General features: G+C 39.7%; 1 protein-coding gene across 1 annotated transcript; it reads right to left on the bottom strand.

The window, feature by feature from the left end:
• LOC103718954 (uncharacterized) lies at positions 1 to 5695 on the bottom strand. The gene is made up of 6 exons (XM_008807977.6): positions 5200 to 5695; positions 2686 to 2812; positions 1385 to 1524; positions 875 to 937; positions 465 to 533; positions 1 to 336 (listed from the first exon to the last, which is right to left on the bottom strand). The coding sequence occupies exons 1-6, from the start codon at positions 5401 to 5403 to the stop codon at positions 265 to 267; spliced, it is 675 nt and encodes a 224-aa protein (XP_008806199.1). The 5' UTR covers positions 5404 to 5695; the 3' UTR covers positions 1 to 264.
• Between the last annotated feature and the right edge of the window lie 13919 nt (positions 5696 to 19614).

The following is a 19614-nucleotide window of genomic DNA, read 5'->3' as shown; positions in this document are numbered from 1 at the left end:
TCACCAAGAAATCAGAAACACAGTTTCTTCCCAAATAGTCAGTCAGCAGTGCATCATTGGCAATGTCAAAAGCCACAATGGCTGCAAGGTCTTGACCAGTGTATATATCTACATTACAGGACTTACAGTAACCTCTAGCTATGGAAAACCCAGTTACCCAAGCTGTTCCACTAACCACACCCAGGATACATATGTTACACAATATAGCTACAGACAATAATAGGCCTGCTTCCAATCAGTTAGCATGGCAGGCTTCTCCCGAGCTCAATTGCAGACAGTTTTGAGTCTCTTTGCAGCCTGCACAAACCCGACGATAACCTGCAACTCATCCAATTGCTTCAGGATAGATGAAAAGCAATTGGGTTTACACAATGCCAAGTCAAACTCCATGGTGGGCTTTACATGATAACTGTTTGAAATCTAAAAGGCAAATGAACTATACTGGGGAAATTTTGCAGACTTACCTGTGACGTGAAATGCCTCTGAACTGCATCAATTAGCTGCTCCTTGGAGGGGTTAGGACTGGCATCCACCTGTTCCAGGCCATAATGCATGAGGTCCGCATAGAAGCGTAAAAAAGAAGACATGAAACAAGGGAAGGGGAAAATACCTACTTGTGTGAAAGACATTGGTCACTTGTACATTTTACTATAAACCATCATCTGCCGTACCGGTCCAGCTTGTGACCGATACCGGATCGGCATGAAATCCGGTACCAGTAGTTTATAGTTAGAAAACTGGTACGGACCAGTACAAGATCGGTATAAGACCGATATGGAATTGGTACGTATCGGCCCAAGCCTGTACCGATACGCCGACCGGTACTGGTACGGCAGAAAAGTATTTAATGAATTATTATAATTGAGGTACTTACAAGATTGAAGTGACGCCAATATCTCCATAACGCTGTCGTTTCTAGCTTGCTCAGGTCAACTTTCTGCACCAACCACTTAAAAATTTAAATCATGACAAAGCTACAAATAATTTATTGAAATGAGTTGTGAATGTTGCTCTACACATAAATGCCTCAGAAAAAAATAAAAAGCTAAATGGTGTCCAGCAGAAAGACATCTAGGACACCATCTACCATGGCACCTCCCAGCACCTGGTGCAGGGAATCACCATATCACACTTCTATAGCATTGTTCAAAGACTGTCCTAGCAGGACATCTCATAGGACATCCCGAGTGCCGGGATAGGACTGTCCTGCCATTATCCCACCATCCCGACCGGCATGCATGTCTTGGGACATTTCCTAACCCAAGTATTGGGACGAGGCAGAACAGCAGTGCATCCCATTCCATGCAAATATCGGGACAACCCTATCCTGCAGGATTTAAGACCTTAGCATTGCTCACTGAATGGTCATTAACACAAGTCATACCATTGTGCCCCTAGAGGATGAAACAGATCCCTTAGATTGTGAATCACACGAATGAGTGCGGCTCGAGGATTTGTTGCAAGACCCTTTATGCTGTCTGCTTCTGGATCTGTGTGGCTTCTGCGATTGTGTGTCATCGGAGGCTGCAAGAATTAGTTATAGTAAGAAAGATGTCACAAGGACATGAAAATGAGGAAGCCTGACAGGTGAGCCAATTAAACAGTGAAAAGATGCTTTAGGAAAAATTGAAGGTTACAGATCAAGAACAAGCACATTAAAACTAGGTAAGAACGATGTCCTATTTTTTTAAAAAAAAATCCATGCACCACATGATATCCCTCACCGAAAATGGTTTTGCTTTAGCACCCATTACTGGTAGCGAATAGCCCAGTGTTCTAGCAAAAGCAATTCAATTTTCGAAATATCCACACTAGGCATGCTTGACTACGATGAATGGTGTGAATCCATTTATACTTCATTCTTTTATCCACTAAATTATACCTGATTTAGGTAATAAAATAAAAACTAAACAAATATGTCGATAATGGAATATAAGTATTACCATCAATTCAGTCAAGTTTCCAAACTACTATAAACACTTAATTTTTCACGTATGAACCTACATCACTTGTATCTATCTCCAAAATCAAGTCGAGAAAATGCTAGATAAAACAACCATAGCAAAACCTCCCTCTAACTTATACGCAGCAGTATTATAACAACATGCAATTGACAGATATAAAGATCCTTACCTTACACAGTCAATAGACATAATATTGTTGTATTTAATTATTTGAGAAGCCCAGAATACATCATGCCTCTATTTCTACAATCAAGTCGAAAGATGCTAGATAAAACAGCTATAGCAAAATTTCTTTCTAACTTAACCTATAAGCGACAGTATTATAACAACATGTAATTGACATGTATAAAGATCCTTAAAGAGTCAATAGACATAATGTTGCTGCATTTATTTATTTGAGAATTGACACACTACATTACGTTGAAAGCATTTTGATGACAAACGGAAGGCTGAAAGTAGGCACAAAAGGAAAACCAATGTAACACAAAAATCCAAAGACCCTTGACAACTAAAAGAAGGGTGAGTGAGAGGATCAAAAATAGTATTCCTGGAGCAGTAGAAACATAACAGCATGAGTTCTTGCCAACTAAACAATTTTAACAATAGTTCACAATTCATAATCAAGCTCAACTCTTTAAAAAAATGGTTGATAAATTATATTCTGAAAAAGAAAAAAAAAAGATAAACAAGTTGACAACAAGGTACACAAGTGAGGGCTCACCCATATCAGAAACATTCCACTGCATATTTTCACACTCAGTCTCATCATCATCCTCGTGACCAGTTGGGGCTTCAATCACACTAAGTGCATTTCTTTGCAGCTTCACCTCTATGCCATTAGTCAGCACCTGAAATTTCATGAATCAGCATAGATAAATTAATGATTTCAAATCCATCAGATAAACAAATGGGTTTATAGAAGAAATTATCACATATCAGCACAAGAATAAACAGAGAACCAACAAAAATGACGTAACTAAAGAAATAACATAGACAATCCCAATAGGCAAACAACTACAACTAGCAATCTGGCCAGAGAACACAATAAAACAGCCACCAAACTCTAGCAAGATTTCCAAGCAAACGCGCACCATAACCATAACCATAACCATCCAGCCTTTATTCCCAATTATTTGAGGTTGGGTTCATGGATCTTCATTCACCAAGTATTCATATCAAGTGCAGGGGGTTATTAAAAGTGTAGACAGTTATAATTATAGGGCTTTAAGAGAAAAAGGTGTCAAAAATTGACTCATAGGATCAAATTATAATCTCCTGTTGCATCAGCAGGAGAAGGTTTTTTTTTTTTTTTTTTTTTTTGGGGGGGGGGGGGGGGGGGGGGTGGAGCATGATAATCACAAAACCATCACAAGCCTCTGATATATGTAGAATTTTAAGGTTGCACATCATCTCACAATGGACTGCTTTTAGTGGCAGCAAATTTTAAAAAGGAAAAACCACTATCAAAATATCATCTTACAGAAGTGGCTCCAAGAAAGTTCAAATGTCACTGTTGGATAAATTGATTCCTTACTGGATAATTGCAAAAACATAGTCACTGATAAGGAAAAGTACCATTGCCCAATGGCCAATCCTACGTTTATGCCATCCTCATGCAATAAAATACAACTTCAAACAAGTTAAAATCAAACATGGTTTTTGCTCCATAGATAGAAGTATAACCATCAACAAGGATGGGCCAATTTGCCCACAGAAAATTTCTACATGCACATCATCTATATGCAACAAAATACAACTACAAGTCAAATCAAATTTTTACACACAAAAACTCTAATGACCAAGAAAATTTTGATTTCTTCCAGAGAATTACAATGTATACATCATCCAAATGCAACAAAATACAACTTCAGGCATGTTAAAATTTAAAAGTAATATTTTAATAGCTAGAATTCAAAAGGAATAGCTGCTATCAATTTTAAAGCTTCGCGTCCTCCAACTTTGCAACTAAAACATATAGAAGTGGTCTGAGAAACAAAAGGAAAGAAAGATTCACAACAGACATATAAATGATCCATGCAGACTAAATTGATCTCATCAAGATCTAAAATCCATAAAGGGAAAAAATTAACAAATAGCAATTACCATACAAGACAATAACTAGAAAGTTTCCAGTGCACCACAACTCCAACTGATATGACGGCTAATAACTACAAAGTGATCCTAAAACTTACATAAATATATTTTGATGCTGTAATGAATGATTCGAATGCAAACAAATAAAGTTGTCATTTCTTAAATTTTGAGATACAAAATCAGTCAAACTATCCTATTTTAGCAACAATTCATGAATCAAGACCCCAAATGGACTGAATAGCTTATAATTCAAATACATTACTCTCAAACCCAAGATCTATTAACTGAAAACTGGACATGCAACCAGAAAACACAAACAAGAACCCAGAAGAAAACAATTTCTCCCACGAGCTATGAGTCCATAAACAGTAGCCATGCATTATATGTAAATATAATAATCTAGCAGAGATCATCCAGACGAACCATTACATAAAATAATTCAACTGCAGTCATACAAATAATGCCAGGAATTCATGCACAAAGAAGCCTAATTTATTATCAGCTGATAACTAAAATCCAGGATTAGATCTTTTTGACAAGAAATTACCCCGATCAGATAACCCTAAAAATCAACTCAGGCGGTGTATACTATAATCAAGAAACCTAAAAATCTAGACTTGCAAAGAGAAATCTTGCATGCAGAACCCCTAAAAGAAAAATTGATCTACTACTCAATTCATCGATGCAGGAAAGAACCGTAAAACCCAAACCAGTTGATGCAGAATACCAAAATTAGCAAGAAATCCAGGGCATGCAACTAATCAATGCATCATTGCTTATCAAAAAAAAAAAATCAATACATCATCAATGCAATATCAAAATCGAAACAAGAAAACATATAAAGAAAGAACAAACCATCTTTATCAAGATCCGAGCTTTAAATAAGTACTTTTTAGCTTCACAAACCCCAATTTGCAAAGCCTCAAATGCAAACCCTAAACCCATCCAATTGAACCACATTGTCCAATTAAACCTAGACAACGAACTAAAACATCAAAACGCCAAATTTCTTTTTCTGAAAATCTTGTTCAAGAAAAGAATAGAAAAGGAACACGGTATCCAATTCACACCCCAGAGCCAGCGGCCCGCAAGATTTTTCAAAGAAGCCCCATTTCGGGCAGCAGCAATGTCGAACAATTACCAGCCAATGCCATCCGCCGAGGCCGACGGCCTTCTTGACGACCCCCTGGAGCCCGACGAGCACGGATTTGGTCCGGTTGTTGCCGGTCACCACCACCTTGGTGTGCCGCGGGAGCACTGATAGCTCCTCCTCGCTGCTCTCCCCGCAGCTCTGCTGCGTTTGCCCGTAGCCTCCGTTCATCTCCCCCTCAACAACCTCCAGCATTCCCACCACTCCCTCCCCCCCCCCCCCAGTTCCACCACTTCCCTGAACCAACTCCAACCAAAAAGATTAAAATTTTGAGCAAATCAAACCTACCGGTCACTCAAGAACTCGAGATCAAGCATTGTAGAAGAGAATTTAGGAAAATTTTGCGGAATTTGAACAAAGATATGGGTGAATTTAGGGAATTGGGGGGAATTATTGAGAGAGAGAAAGAGAGAGAGAGAGAGAGAGACCGAGGGGGGTTGAGAGTGACTATGCTTTCTTGCTTGCTTTCTCTCTCTTCTATCCCCTCTCTTTTCTTCTTGTTTGGCTTTGCGGCTATGGATCCCGACGACGGGGGGAGAACCAATGGGATGCCGACGCGTGTCCATGTGAGCTCGTGAGCACTGCGCTCCGAGCCGATACGGCTCGCGGTTACGGTGAGGGGGCACGCCAAAAGGACATGATTGCCCCTAGTTTTTTTCTCTTTCCTTTTTTTTTAAAAACCAGTGAGGACTGAGGAGGTGGGTTTGGACCGGAGATGGCTGACCAAGAATGGGAGTAGTTGAGGACAAGAAGGTATAGTATTCGTAACGTCCTTTTTTTATCAGTTACGTATGTGATACATGACACGTGTGTGCATCAACTATCCGCCAGCTTTTGCAAATGAGCATGTGTCATCCATCTCACATAGGTTGAATAAAATGGCGGTTTTAGCTGACACTCTTCCATGAAAAAAAAAGATAAATTAATTATAAATCTTTTTTATGTTTTTAAGTAGTAATACATGTGATATTAAGTATACATATATCTCATCTTGCTAAACATGATGTTGGTACAAACTAAATTGGAAGCTTTTTTATTTTTTTAAGTACACCGGCCTATTACACAATACGCATATGAGTACATCCAATAAAATCAGAAAAAAGAAGCTGACATAGTGAGCAGGAACATCCGCTTGATTTACCCAAAGAAAACCTCCAGAGTGATGTGCTGCAAAAAAGGCCACCCAAACTCTGGTGGCTTATGTTCCCGCCTCGGGAGCCCAACCCATTTCATACTTACTTTTTGTTGATGATTGTCTTCTTGTGGCTTAGGCACGAGCGAGGGATGCACAGATCCTCAAAGATGTACTAGCAGAGTACTGCACAGTTTTGGGTCAAGAGATGAACTCCCAAAAGTCATCTATCACATTTAATCCAAGCACGTAGTGCGGTGCCAGACGAGAGATCCGAGAGACTCTTGAGATGCCGGAGCAGGAGGGGGCCTGGGGCTATCTGGGGTATCTATTATTGATAGGAGGTTACGGGTCTCGGAGTGCTCTGGCTTGGCACAGCGGGTTTAGGGCAAGTTGGAGGGCTGGCAGGCGTCGTCTCTGTCCATGATGGGCAGATTGACGTTTGTCAGGTCAGTGCTGAGCTCAATGCCCGTATACCTTATGGCCAACACGGTGGTGCCGCAGACAGTATTGTCTAGGATCGAGAGGCTTCTCCGGAGCTTTCTATGTGGTTCATATGGAGGGGGCGTGGCGTGCATTTGGTGGCCTAGGAGAGTGTGTGTCGGCCTCTCCAAGAGAGTGGCCTTGGGGTGCAATCTCTCTGGGTGAGGCGAGAGGCGATCATTGCCCGACACCCAATGTGGTTCATCCTGGAACCTCAGGGGCTGTGGAGTCAGGTCACGGCAACGAAATATGGCCGCATGGGGCTGGCGGAGGTGACCCGACGCAGACGGTCTGTCTCCTTTATGTGGCGTGAGATAGGGAGGTATTTGCCAACTACTTGGGCAAATACCAAATGGTTGATTGGGGATGGGAGGAGTATCGATGTGGCAGGACACCCGTGGGCGGATGCTCTACCATTGTGCTTATGGCCGACTTTGGTGAGCACAGAGTCTCGGGACTGCAGGTAAGTGACCTTCTCATCCCGAGACAAGGGGAGTGGGATGAGGACAGGCTGCAGCAGGTATTCGGGGACCCCCTCGCCGAGCGCGTGCGGTTCCTCCTCGTGCCAGGGTGCAGGGGACTGGATGTCCAGGTTTGGCGTTCATCCTGCAGGACTAGAGTTAGGGTGGGGGACGTTGCACGGGTCCTACAATAGGATCACAAGGCGGGGCCTGATTGTGCTTGGGTCTAGCAGCTAGGGCTACACCCGAGACTGGCTTTGTTTTTATAGAAGGCAGTCTAGGACCACCTTCCGACGAGATCGCTGCTGAGTAAATGTGGGGCGAGGATCCCCTCCACTGTACGATGTGTGGGGACGACGAGACAGTCGATCATGTGTTGTTTCAGTGCGTGTGGGCGAGAGATCTTGGCGTCTTTCAGAATTTCCACAGGATGCCTGGGGTATGCGGGATCAGTTTTTACAGATTATTCGGCATTGCTCGACTAGCCCCTAGCAACGCCCTATGGCTATTGGAGCTACCTGTATTGCTTACCAAATCTAGTTGGCTATGAATGCTCGGACCTTTAGGGAACGTAGCTTGTTTCCGAGATTTGCGGTGGAGCGGGCTCGGGTACAAACAACAGAATGTATTCATGGTATCTATTCAGGTGGTCCTTTGACAGTTCGGGACACCTGGAGCTCTCTTTTAGCTCAGGTAGTGCCTCATACGGTGGGAGCCTCTACCCCCCAATTTTCTCAAGGTCAAGTTCAATGGGTCGCTAGAGGATGGAGGGCGTCGAGGAGGCGCGGGGTTTGTCAAGAACCCGAGCTCGAGGGTGGTGGCTGGTGGTGGTGGTCAGACAGCTAATACCTCGGTTTTTGGTACTGAGTTACGAGCTGCATGAGCGGGTTTTCGATTTGCGCGATGCATCCTGCACCTGCTTAATGTGTATAAGTATATATGTGTTTTGTTAATCAATAATACCAAAACACCGATTTTTCCTCCAGGGCAATAAGGAGCGTGAGCAAAGAAAAGCATATCATATAGTATTTTATAATAAAATAAGTATGTGTCCCATATTTTATACATGATTATTACAGGTGTTGCTAATATAAATGGCCAGGATCTAAACTAATTTTAACATATATTAAAGTTGTTCCTTAAAAGATAAATTGATCATATATAATTCTTATGCATGTTTTTAATTATAATGTAAGTATCACTAAGTAATGTATATTTATTTCCAAGTCCATGTCAATGTGAAATGAGATGATAAGAACTTATCCGCTGTATAGTATCCCTTCGATATAAATTAAGTATAAGAAATATTAATACAATGACTATACATTATTAATATATTTTAAACATAACATAAATGATGGTGGAGTCATGGTTTTCGTGCGACTATGGTGATTTACGGCAGTCCACACTGATTACATCACCTATTTTATCTTTGCACATCAAACTTGGTAATCTAATTTCGCTTTTTGACCCCAAAATAATTAAAATAAATAAATAAATAAGAGAATTAAAGCGAATGGTAAATGGTGTTATTCTTTGTGAAACGGAGGGCAGAGTGACAGCACATACGCCGAGAAACGTAACGGAGATGGCGCCGTGAGCAGGGCCCACGCGTGGGTCAGGCGTATGTTGTCTCGCCGGTCAATCGACTGGTCTTATCCGATGCCACGTTTTCCTCTCCCCCCCCCCACCACTCCAAACCAGAGAAAAAATATCTAGGGGCTATCGCCAGTGCTGTTTTCCCGCCAGCGGCGGAGGATCGTGGCCGTCAATCTCGTCACCCGGAGGTCGCTGTCTGTCAGATGACGCGGGAAGGACGGCGACCCTCCGTCGGGAGGAACCCAAGGCCAACTTTTTTATAAAAAAAAAGCCAAGTCTGAAAGCAATATTTGTATTTCAACTTGAAATGTGTTCAAGGTTAGCTCAGACGGTATAAAAAACACTACCATTATTTTATGTAGTCTCGTAGACGTCTCGGTTTGGACAGCGATAGCGTCAGAAGGAACAAAAAGGTATGCATCCATAAAGAAGAAGTGCTGTTTGTATTAATAAAAAAAAAATATAGTTAACAGGAATCAAAAGATCTTAGGAAGGACCAAGATAATCTTGTCTGATATCATAAAATTTAGATATTCAAAGTTCCGCCAATGTAATAAAATCAGTACAGATAAATTTTAAAATTATTAATTTTCAATCTATTATTTCAAATTTAATTTAAAATGTAAAGTATATTTTTTGTTGAAAAAGTTGTTGAAAATTTATTTGTATACTGACACTGTATTGACTAATGTTTGATGTATTAGTTTTATATTGGATGATATCATTAGGGCCAAAAATTATGATTTTATATTAGTAAGCACCTAATATTGGTAACAAACTAGGGTCTTGTTCAAGATAAAAATTACGAAAATATATTAAAAACCTCATAGTTTAATTGTAAATTACAAAAATATATTTTTATAATGCCATACAAACTTACGAAAATATATTAAAAATTTCATATTGGATCCAACTGATCACCGTAGTCAAGTTACCTTCGAGCAAGACTATGCTAGCTCGCAGAATGTGCTGGGCTTGATATGCATCAACCCAAGCTGCCTTTAGCTCCACCCTAGAAATATCAAGGATCTGGCGCTCACCAGCAACAACCATCCTACAGTCCGAGCCTTTAATCAATATTATGTTTTATCAAGAAGAGGATAAATGATACTAAAAAGTTTGGGATTGCAAAATTGATATTTATCTTTTCTTTCTTCGATGATACCTATGATTTGAATTTTGGACGTCCACCAATTGCTAGCTCTGAAAGAGATGTGTCAACCAACCAAGCTATACTTGTTAGAATTACAAAATTGAATTTCTTGTTGACTTCTTTTATTAGTCCCTTTCATAGCCTTTCTTAATAAGGCCTTGAGTTATATTTTCTAACCTTACACATATTGTCAAACAAATAAGGTACTTATGATATTCAAACAACCATTGAGTTTGCTTACAAAGAATTTGTTTTTTGAATGGAAAACTAGAACGGATGGACGCCCAGTCGAAATTAGATGACTGGATTCATATCCAAGTCACTAGCAAGTGACTTTATCAAGTAGCTCAATTAGCATCCTTGCATAAAGAATTTGCTTAGTGTTCTTAAAAGCCTCAAATTATAGTCATGTTGCCTTTTCTACTCTTTTGGTAGTGTGGCATCTTTCCTTTTTAATTGATTTATAAATTTCGAACGAAATTGTATGCAACATCATGGGTAGCATCCAAGCTTTTTTCTTTATAGACCAATATCATACACTTCTCACCATACTTTAACACTTGTTGATTTTGGCATTATAGATATGTAAAAGCCATGATCATGAGATCATGATTGATTGATACAACATCAAATTTTTGGTTAAGAATTAAAACCAAGAATCAATTTTTTTAATTATGAGAAGCAAAATAGCTGAATTGGGATATGATATTTTTTTTTATATTTAAATAATGTATACCATGTATGAGAATTATTGTTTTGGAAAGAAGATATTATGATTATTATCAAAATATAATGTTTAATTGTGCACATGTAGTGCTGTTGTTCGGATCGAAGAGAGTTGGATTGAATGAAGTAGCGTCATTTTCATGGGATTTGCATCATTTATTCGTATCGAGTTGATTAATACATGCGGCCAAAGTTGAAGTTGTTGGTCATCCATCTTCCTTGGTGACCGGATGACCATGGTGTAAAAGCCAATTGAGATAAAATAAAGCCCTATCTGGGTGGGCCTCTTGTATCTGCCTTTATGAAACTTTTGATTTGGGTGAGAAATCTGTGCATATAATATTTTAAATGTATAAAGGGAATGAACATAGTATTTAATACATAGATCTATGATTTATAGTGTCATATGCTGCTCATGCAAGCACTTCCTTTGTAAGACTACACATTTTTCATTATTTTTTTTGGAATATTTTTGATAAGGAGAATATTAGACACCTCGACCTCGGACCAGATCGACTTTCTTGACCTCAGAATAAACCTAGGTGAGCAATTTCGGCCCTAGCCGAAAAAATTATCGACGCATGCTGGCAAGGACTGACAGTTCCGGCAACCGACGATTGTGGCAACTCTACATTCGGGGCACGGTTAGTGCCGTATACGGCCCACGCACGCCGTAAACATACGATTAACTACTGGTGCGCGTTGTATCAATCCAAGTAATGACAAAACAAACCACCCTATATAAAGGGTGGTCCGCAAGCTCTCAGGTAAGCTGATATTATGCGACTCTGCTGAAATTCCTTTCTTCTGCTGTTACTTCTTTATCTTAACTAAGCATTAGGGGGTCTTCCGCCGGAAACTCTTCACCAAGCGGACTTCTTGCAGACCATCTCTGGAGAGATCAATCTTCGACACCTCGGCCACCTCATCCAACTCGGCTTATGCTGGTCTCAAGGTCTGAAATTTATTGGGAATAAATTTTTTTCAAAAAAATAGAGTTTTTAGCTATTTACTCAAGCTTCTTTCCACAATTTGGTATTGAAATATTTCCTCAAATTAGAAGTAAGAACACTAAAGCACCACGCACTCGTTACACTCAGTTTCTTGCCATCGTTTGTACGGGTGAAATGAAAAGTGGATGCGCCGTTGATGCTAAGCACTGGTTCTTTGTTCGCTTTCCTTTCCATGATTCAAGGTTAAGACTTCTTTTTGGGTTAAAATAAGCTAAAAATCGTCTTATCTCGCCCACAAAATCTTTCAAAGGATCAAAAAATTTTGCCTGCCCAATGATGACAGCCTTGGCTTTTAGTAGTTAAAGATATGAGTTAGTGGGATTGGATCTGACCAGAATTTTTTTAGGGTATAACGTCACAGGTGCTCAAGGGTATCCAATGAACCCCACTACCCAAACCTAAGCACAGCCCAACTCTCAACTTGGAGTCCAAACACAACTAAGGGATTGAGCTTGGTTTAGTTGTATTAGATCTAACTGCAACATGATGTGGGTTTGTTCAAAGCCTCCGTTATGCCTGGTTCTGAGATTAGGTTTGGCAGCCATGGTTGGATGAAATCATATGAGGTCGAAGCAGAACCGTATGCCCGGGTCGGAGTGTTCGATTCCTCGGGCAAAACCCGACCCGCATGTGTTGGAATTTTTTAAATGTAAAAACCAACCTAATTTCAGTAAAAATTGGCTGTCTGGATGGAGAATATTAGGTTCTCTAGATTTGGGTTAAACAAACTCTAGTTGCATGGTTGGTAACAGGGACAGCAACATTAGTCAAAATATTTTGTTGATCCTTTCTATGTCCAAGGAATGCAATGTTTAGATAACTAATGCCAATATTTCTTATGAAGGGCCCCTTTTTTATTGTGTAAATATAATAATTTTTATCTATAAAACTCAAACTCTGGACTGAATTTTCTACATATAAAATAATTGCTGTTATAATTGGTAAAGGTCATAGGGACTGATATTCAAAACCTTGGTTGAATTTTCGGTACCCCAATAATTCTCTCATTTTTTTCTGGTAGAAATTTATTCAAGACAACAAGTTACTACAGGGAAGAATAATTTAGAACTCATAAAAATATCATCGCTTGTTGATTTCTATTGTTACTACAATTGCCTCCATGATCGAACCACGCAAAAAAAAAAAAAACATTGAGAAACAATTATTTCATTTTTCTCATTTGTGCCTTTCTTCTCATGAATTATCACTGGCTGGTTATTTTGAACATTTGCCAACAGATGCCCTGATTTATGGGGCTATGTTTGTTGTCGTCTCATGCCATCACATGAACAAGGCCCCAAAACTGGAACCATAAGAGAAATATCTCTCCTTGCAGGCATATTTAAGCAGGTCAGCATGAAGTTGATGAAGTTTTTAATAGTTCACGACAAGCAGAACATGACAGCTCCAGCTCATTTAATATCAGACCTGCTCCTGCATCTCATTTCCTTGAATGAGATTGAGAACTACCATGGGCAGTAAATTTTTTTGATAGTTTATGTCAACAACAATGTCTAATAAGATATATATGCCAAATTAGAGGACTTCACAAATGTCATTTACTCCTTAGTGCAACACATCTTCATGATTCAACCAATGATGTTCCTAAAATCTCTACCTACCCTGGTAGCTTAAATTACTCCATTAGACATCATTTAATCATTTTGGCCACACAAAGCTTTGACATAATAATACATAACATCATCTCCCACTACCACCTTTTTTTTTTTTTTAAGGTTCTAATGAAAGCAGAATCACCAATAAAACTCAAACCTGTCAACCATTCCTCTGGTTTTAACCACTCTCCTATATAATTCTTATTACAAGGTGAAACCATATCATAGTACAATCTTGCCATAGAAATGAAGGCAATGTAAAAAGTTAGAATGCAGCCTAGCCCAGAGTTAAATCCTAAAAACTTGAAGATTTGAGAATTTAAAAAGAAAAAAGATACAGGCCATACAGAGTCTGGATAACATCATAGTGATCATCTATCATGGCTTGTTTGATGGGGTCTACCCCAAGCAGTTGTTTTTGCTTCTGGAATTTGGGCAAGCTTCTTCAAGGACCCTACCCCACTATTATTATTCTCTTATAAGCAGCATGGGTCTCCATCCTCTTCTGTATTCAGCGAAAGAAAGGTGGCATTTCTAGATTGGTCAAGACTACTCGGATTCTGCACATGGAGCAAAGACAAGTGAAAAACTTCTACTTCTTCTATTATGCTAGTATTACCTTCTCTATCAAAGCTCAATGCCTTGAAGGATTTGTCAGGTTACCCCCGCACGCGTTGCGATGATCGCAGCTAAAATATGCGCGCGGGATCATTCATCACATAAACGTCCCAAGAAAGATAGATTTCAAAAAAATTCTGAGTTCTCTAACTCAAAAAATTATGAAATCTGAAGGATAGATTAAAATTAAATCCTGATTATTTCAGATCTACATAAAACAATTGTAAAGATCATATCTTCACCTTGTGCGGGTAGATGATCACCGCAATCTGATGATCGTGGTATTGTATGAAGGTTCGCTTGAAGCCGCACACGCATTCGCCTCTACTGGTATCTATACGAAGATCTGGATCGATCAAGGTCGTGATCTCACCGGGATGCTAGCTCTCTTGCAGAGATCCCTTTTGATGGTTGGAACTCTTCTAAGCAATCAACTCTTGATTGCTTCCAAGAGGAGGAAGAAGGAGAAGGAGAAACGCTTTCTCCTTTTCTTTACTATGGAAGAAGAAGGAGGGAAGAGAGGAACACCTTTCTCTCTTTGCTTTCTTCCATGCGGCTGATGAAGAGGAGGAAGAAGACTCCTTGCTTGCTGCCCTTCTTTTTCCTTGCAGATGGAAGAAGGAGGCCGCCAAGCCTTTGCTGCCATTTCTCTTTCTCCTTGCATTGCAACCAAAAAGAGAGAAGAAGGAGGCCGCCACCCTTGAACCAAAAACCCATAAAACAAGTCTACCCCCCCCCCCCCCCCCCCCCCCTCCTCTTCTTTAGCCTTACCCTAGGCGTGGCTCTTCCTAAAACTAGGAGGAGCCACGCCCCAACCGGATCTCGAGTCCCGACCATCTGGGACGCAGATCCCGAGAGCATCCAGAGAAAGGAGGGGCAAGAGCCCCTCCCTTCTAATCCTAATCAAATTAGGATTTAGGTGGCCCTTGGTTTATTGAATCCTAATTTAATTAGGATCCAATTAGTCTCCTTATTTGATTCACATGAATCCTAATCTAATTAAAAGTCATCTTTATCTATTGGACCAAAATTAATTGGGACTCTAGAAATCCTAATCCAATTAGGATTTATATAATTTTAGTCCTAATCCAATTAGAACTTGAGGAATTCTACTTCAAGTAGAACTCTAATAATTTGAAGTCCTAATCTAATTAGAACTCTAGGAGTCCTATTCCAAATAGGGCTCTTGAACCTTATCAAATAAGATCGAGCCCAATTAATTAAATCTAATTGATTCAATCAAATTGTAATCCAATTGTAATTAATTTCTTCTTTAACTCATTAACTCTTAGTAGGTTAAACCAATTATCAATCAAATTGACAATTATAAACTATTGTGACTCCAAATCACAATCCAACCATCAGATCGATCAGATTCTCTATTGTGTGTGACCCCATAGATTCTATTCTGTCTGGTAGTAAGATATATATTGGATCCCTATCACAATATCATTGAAACCTCTTTCAATGGGTTGGAAAAATTTCAATACTTCTCATTTGGGTTCACTGATCACTAAGTGAATGCCTTTGAATCTCACCATCTACTAGTGACACCTAGCAGCATATGGTGGCTACCCAGTATAATAGAATAGATGAACCTCTAGGTGCAGTTAGCGTATGATACAGTCCCTATATCGTGGATTCCGACAAGATGGAGGTTATGGATAACTCGGCAAATCCCATCATCTGTCATATGTAAAATTTATTCGACTCTAGTTCGAGATTGGAAAATTCTTTTTTCAAAAACTACCTTGGCCAAGGATTTACGAACTCAGTCTTATAAATCACATAGGATCTCTTCTAATCTATCAAGGTTGATAGATTCCATCTAGATGTACCTCTACTCCTACAATGAACCTACTGCAGCTAATCTGCACCACAAGGACCCAAATAGATAGGGCTCATGTTATGTGCTTGTCAAACTACAGCAACTTCATTGTGAATAGCCGAGACATCGCAGGTCAAAGGACCAGTCATATAACTGCAGCATCAAGTAAGTCACTAACAAGTGGATAGACATTTAAGTGACTACTTGCTATGATCACGCTCAGTATCCTTGTTCTCTAACAAGCACTTACACAATTACTCCAGTATCCTTACACTATGGACTCAAGATTCGTCCATCAAAGAAAGTAATCTGTGCACTAATCTCAGTGGATCGATCACCGTCCTCGTGATGATCCATCAATCATGAGTAATTCAAGAAATAATCACCAATGACACATGCTTCAAATTCTCAACTCTTGAGAATATGCGTCATCATCTTATTAATTTCTTAAATAATTCATGGACACATAAGAACATGAATGAACAGAATGCTCTGTTTAATAAATTCATAATTAGGTCACGTACAAATTTATATCCCAGAATAAAATAATGCGTCAGCCAAATTAGCTTCTAGGGCATACTTCTAACAAGATTCCCCCATCTGTCTATATATACTCTTTGATGAAAGCATTGCATTCAATTGAAATCTATCAAAGTTGAATGCAAAACAACTCCCATTGGAGAATGCATAAAACTATATCTAGCATGAACGTAGTAGTCATAAACCTGAAGCAGAATTGGTCAGCCATATCGTTCTGGTCTTCTTTCACAAAGATGATATGGTTGCACCTGAAACATTGTCATTTGGAGTTAAAGATGGCCCCAAGTATTGCCCTTCTTTGCTGATGATGTAGATAGAGAGGAGAATTATGGCATAGTGCAGGGTGAGGTAGGACTTTTTTTTGGTTCTGATGGAACTATTTTGGGCAATTTGGATTGACAACCATGCTTATGCATTCATCAGTGAAAAAGAAAAAAAGCATGGGAAAAAGAAAGCCGCCGTTGTACCCCCCCCCCCCCCCCCCCCCAAAAAAAAAAAGAGCATGGCCTTAGAGGTTTGTTTGTGATCAACTAATTCATTGGAGGTTAAACAGGAGCTACTTTGATAATGAAACATACTTGCTCTCAGTGTTAGGATCTATCACATGCCGCAGAAAATTTTAAAAATTTTTCAAATCTGTAGCGGAAGGCATGCAAGATCCCGTTCATCGCATGAACATATTTTAAAACCGTCGTTTATAGATAGATTAGGATTAAATTCTTATAAACTATTTTAAAATCATTAAGAAGATCAGATCTTCACCTTGTGCGGGTAGATGGTTTCCGCAAATCTGATTTACGTGGTATTTGATAAAGGTTCAATGGAAGCCGCATATGCGTCCGGCCTCTACGGGTATCCACACGAGGCAAAGCACCGATCGAAGCTTTTGGATCTCCCCGGGATGCTAGCTTCCTTGCAGAGAAGGCTATTGAAGACTGAAGTCCTCTCCTTTGAATCAACCTTTGATTGCCTTGAGAGGAGGAAGAAGAAGGAAAGATCTAGGAAGAAGAAAACAAGGCCCTTCGCAGCCTTTTCTTTTTCCTTGCGCTAGAACCAAAAAGAGGAGGAAGAAGGCCACCCAAGGCTTCCTATTCCCCTTGTTTGCTTGCTGATCAAGGGAGGAATGGTAGAGAGGTGTTCACGGCTGAAAGGAGGTGATTTTTCATCTTATTTTCGCAGCCCCTTGAAGCCCCTTTCTTGTAAGGTGTTTAGATAGAGATGAGCTCCTATCTTATTTCCAATTCAAATGAGGAGGGGCGTAGCCCCTCCTTTTTCCCTCATGCATGCAGCCAAGGTACGCCCCTCCCTCTTCTCTTATATGGTTGGCCCCACTTAATCAAATTAAGTGGGGATTGGGTTAGAACTAGTTCTAGGTCCAATCCTATTCAAAATAGGATTAAGTGCACCCAATTTAATTCTCCAAATCGTAATCCAATTAAAATTTAATTGAACCATGACTCAATTGAACTCTTCAATCCTAATCCAATTAGGAGTCATTTGGTTAATTAGATTAAAATTAATTAGGACTTAAGAACTTCTAATCTAATTAGGACTACTTAAATTTCAGCCCTAAACCAATTAGGACTTTAGAAATCCTACTCCAAGTAGGACTCTAATTTAATTTGAAATCCTAATCCAATTAGGACTCCAAGGATCCTACTCCAAGTAGGACTCATGATCAAGTCCAATTAATTAAATCCAATTAATTAAATTAAATTGCAATCCGATTGTAATTATTCCTTCTTCAACTCACTAACTCTTAGCGGGTTAACCAATTATCAATCAAATTGATTATTTGTGATTCCTAATCACAATTCAACCATCGGATCGGTCAATACCTCTAATGTGTGTGACCCCATAGGTTCTATTCTGACTGGTAGTGAGATATATTGCAATCTCTATCATAATATCATTGAAAACTCCTTTCAAAAGGTTGAAACAATCCAACTCAACTCACCAGGGATTATCGACCATCAAGATGGTCCCCGTGAGTCTCACCATCCACCAGTGACACCTAGCAGTATGTAGTAGCTACCCAGCAGAATAGAATGATGAACCTCTAGGTGCAGTTATCATATGATACAGTCCTTCTATCGTAGATCCCTACAGACCGGAGGTCATAGATAACTCGTCAAACTCCGTCGTCTGTCATATGTCTAGATTTATTTGACTTAAGTTACAGAGTGGAAAACTCTTTCTCCACTGTATATACTGCCCGGGCCAAGGTTTTAGAACTTAGTCTTATAAATCACATAGGATCGCTCCTCATCTATCAAGGTCGATAGATTCCATGTAGGTGCATACCCTACTCCTACAGTGAACCTACTGCAGCCAATCTACACTGCAAGGACCCATATGACTAGAGACCATGTATATGTGCAGTCAAACTACAATAACTTCACTGTGAGTAGCCGAAGTACCGCAGGTCAAAAAACCAGTCACACTACTGCAACATCAAGTAAGTCACTGATGAGTGGATAGACATCCAAGTGACTTCTTGTATTGGTCATGCTCAGTATCCTTGTTCTCTAACAAGCACCTGCACTCTCACTTCAGTGTCCCTACACTGTGGACTCAAGTCTCGTCCATCCATAAGGAAAGTGATCTGTGCACTGATCGGATCGATCACCATCCTCGTGATGATCCATTGATTAGGGGCATTTAGAAATTATTCACCAATGATACATGGCTCAAATTCTCAACTCTTGAGAATATGTATCATCATCTTATTAATTTTTTGGACGATTCATAGACACATAAACAATATGAATGAAAAGAATGTCCATTTATTATTTAATAATAATAAAGTTAAGTACAAAATAATATTCCAGAATTAATAATGTGTCAGCCAGATTGGCTTCTAAAACATATATCTAACAATCTTCCACTTGCACAAAGCCAATCAGTCATATATCTAAGTCCCATCTTCTCAAGGTGGGCTTCAGTCTTCTGTTGACTTAGCTGCTTAGTGAGCAGGTCCGCTACATTATCCGCGGAGTCTACTCTCTGCACCTCGACATATTTCTTCTCGAGGTAGTCGCGTATGAGATGAAAGCGCCGCTCTATGTACTTGGACTTCTGATGAGACCTTGGCTCCTTAGCAAGAGCTATGACGCCATTATTATCGCAGTAGAGTGTGATGGCATCTGATGGCATTATATCTATCTCTGCAATGAATTTCTTAAACCAGAAGGCTTCTTTTGCAGCTTTAGAGGCGACGATATACTCAGCTTCCAT

This window comes from Phoenix dactylifera, chromosome 15, assembly GCF_051530095.1.
Source record: "Phoenix dactylifera cultivar Ajwa chromosome 15, Ajwa_hap1_PhDact_Kaust_v1.1, whole genome shotgun sequence".
Classification (NCBI taxonomy): domain Eukaryota; kingdom Viridiplantae; phylum Streptophyta; class Magnoliopsida; order Arecales; family Arecaceae; genus Phoenix; species Phoenix dactylifera.
This window is presented reverse-complemented; position numbering and strand designations above follow the sequence as displayed.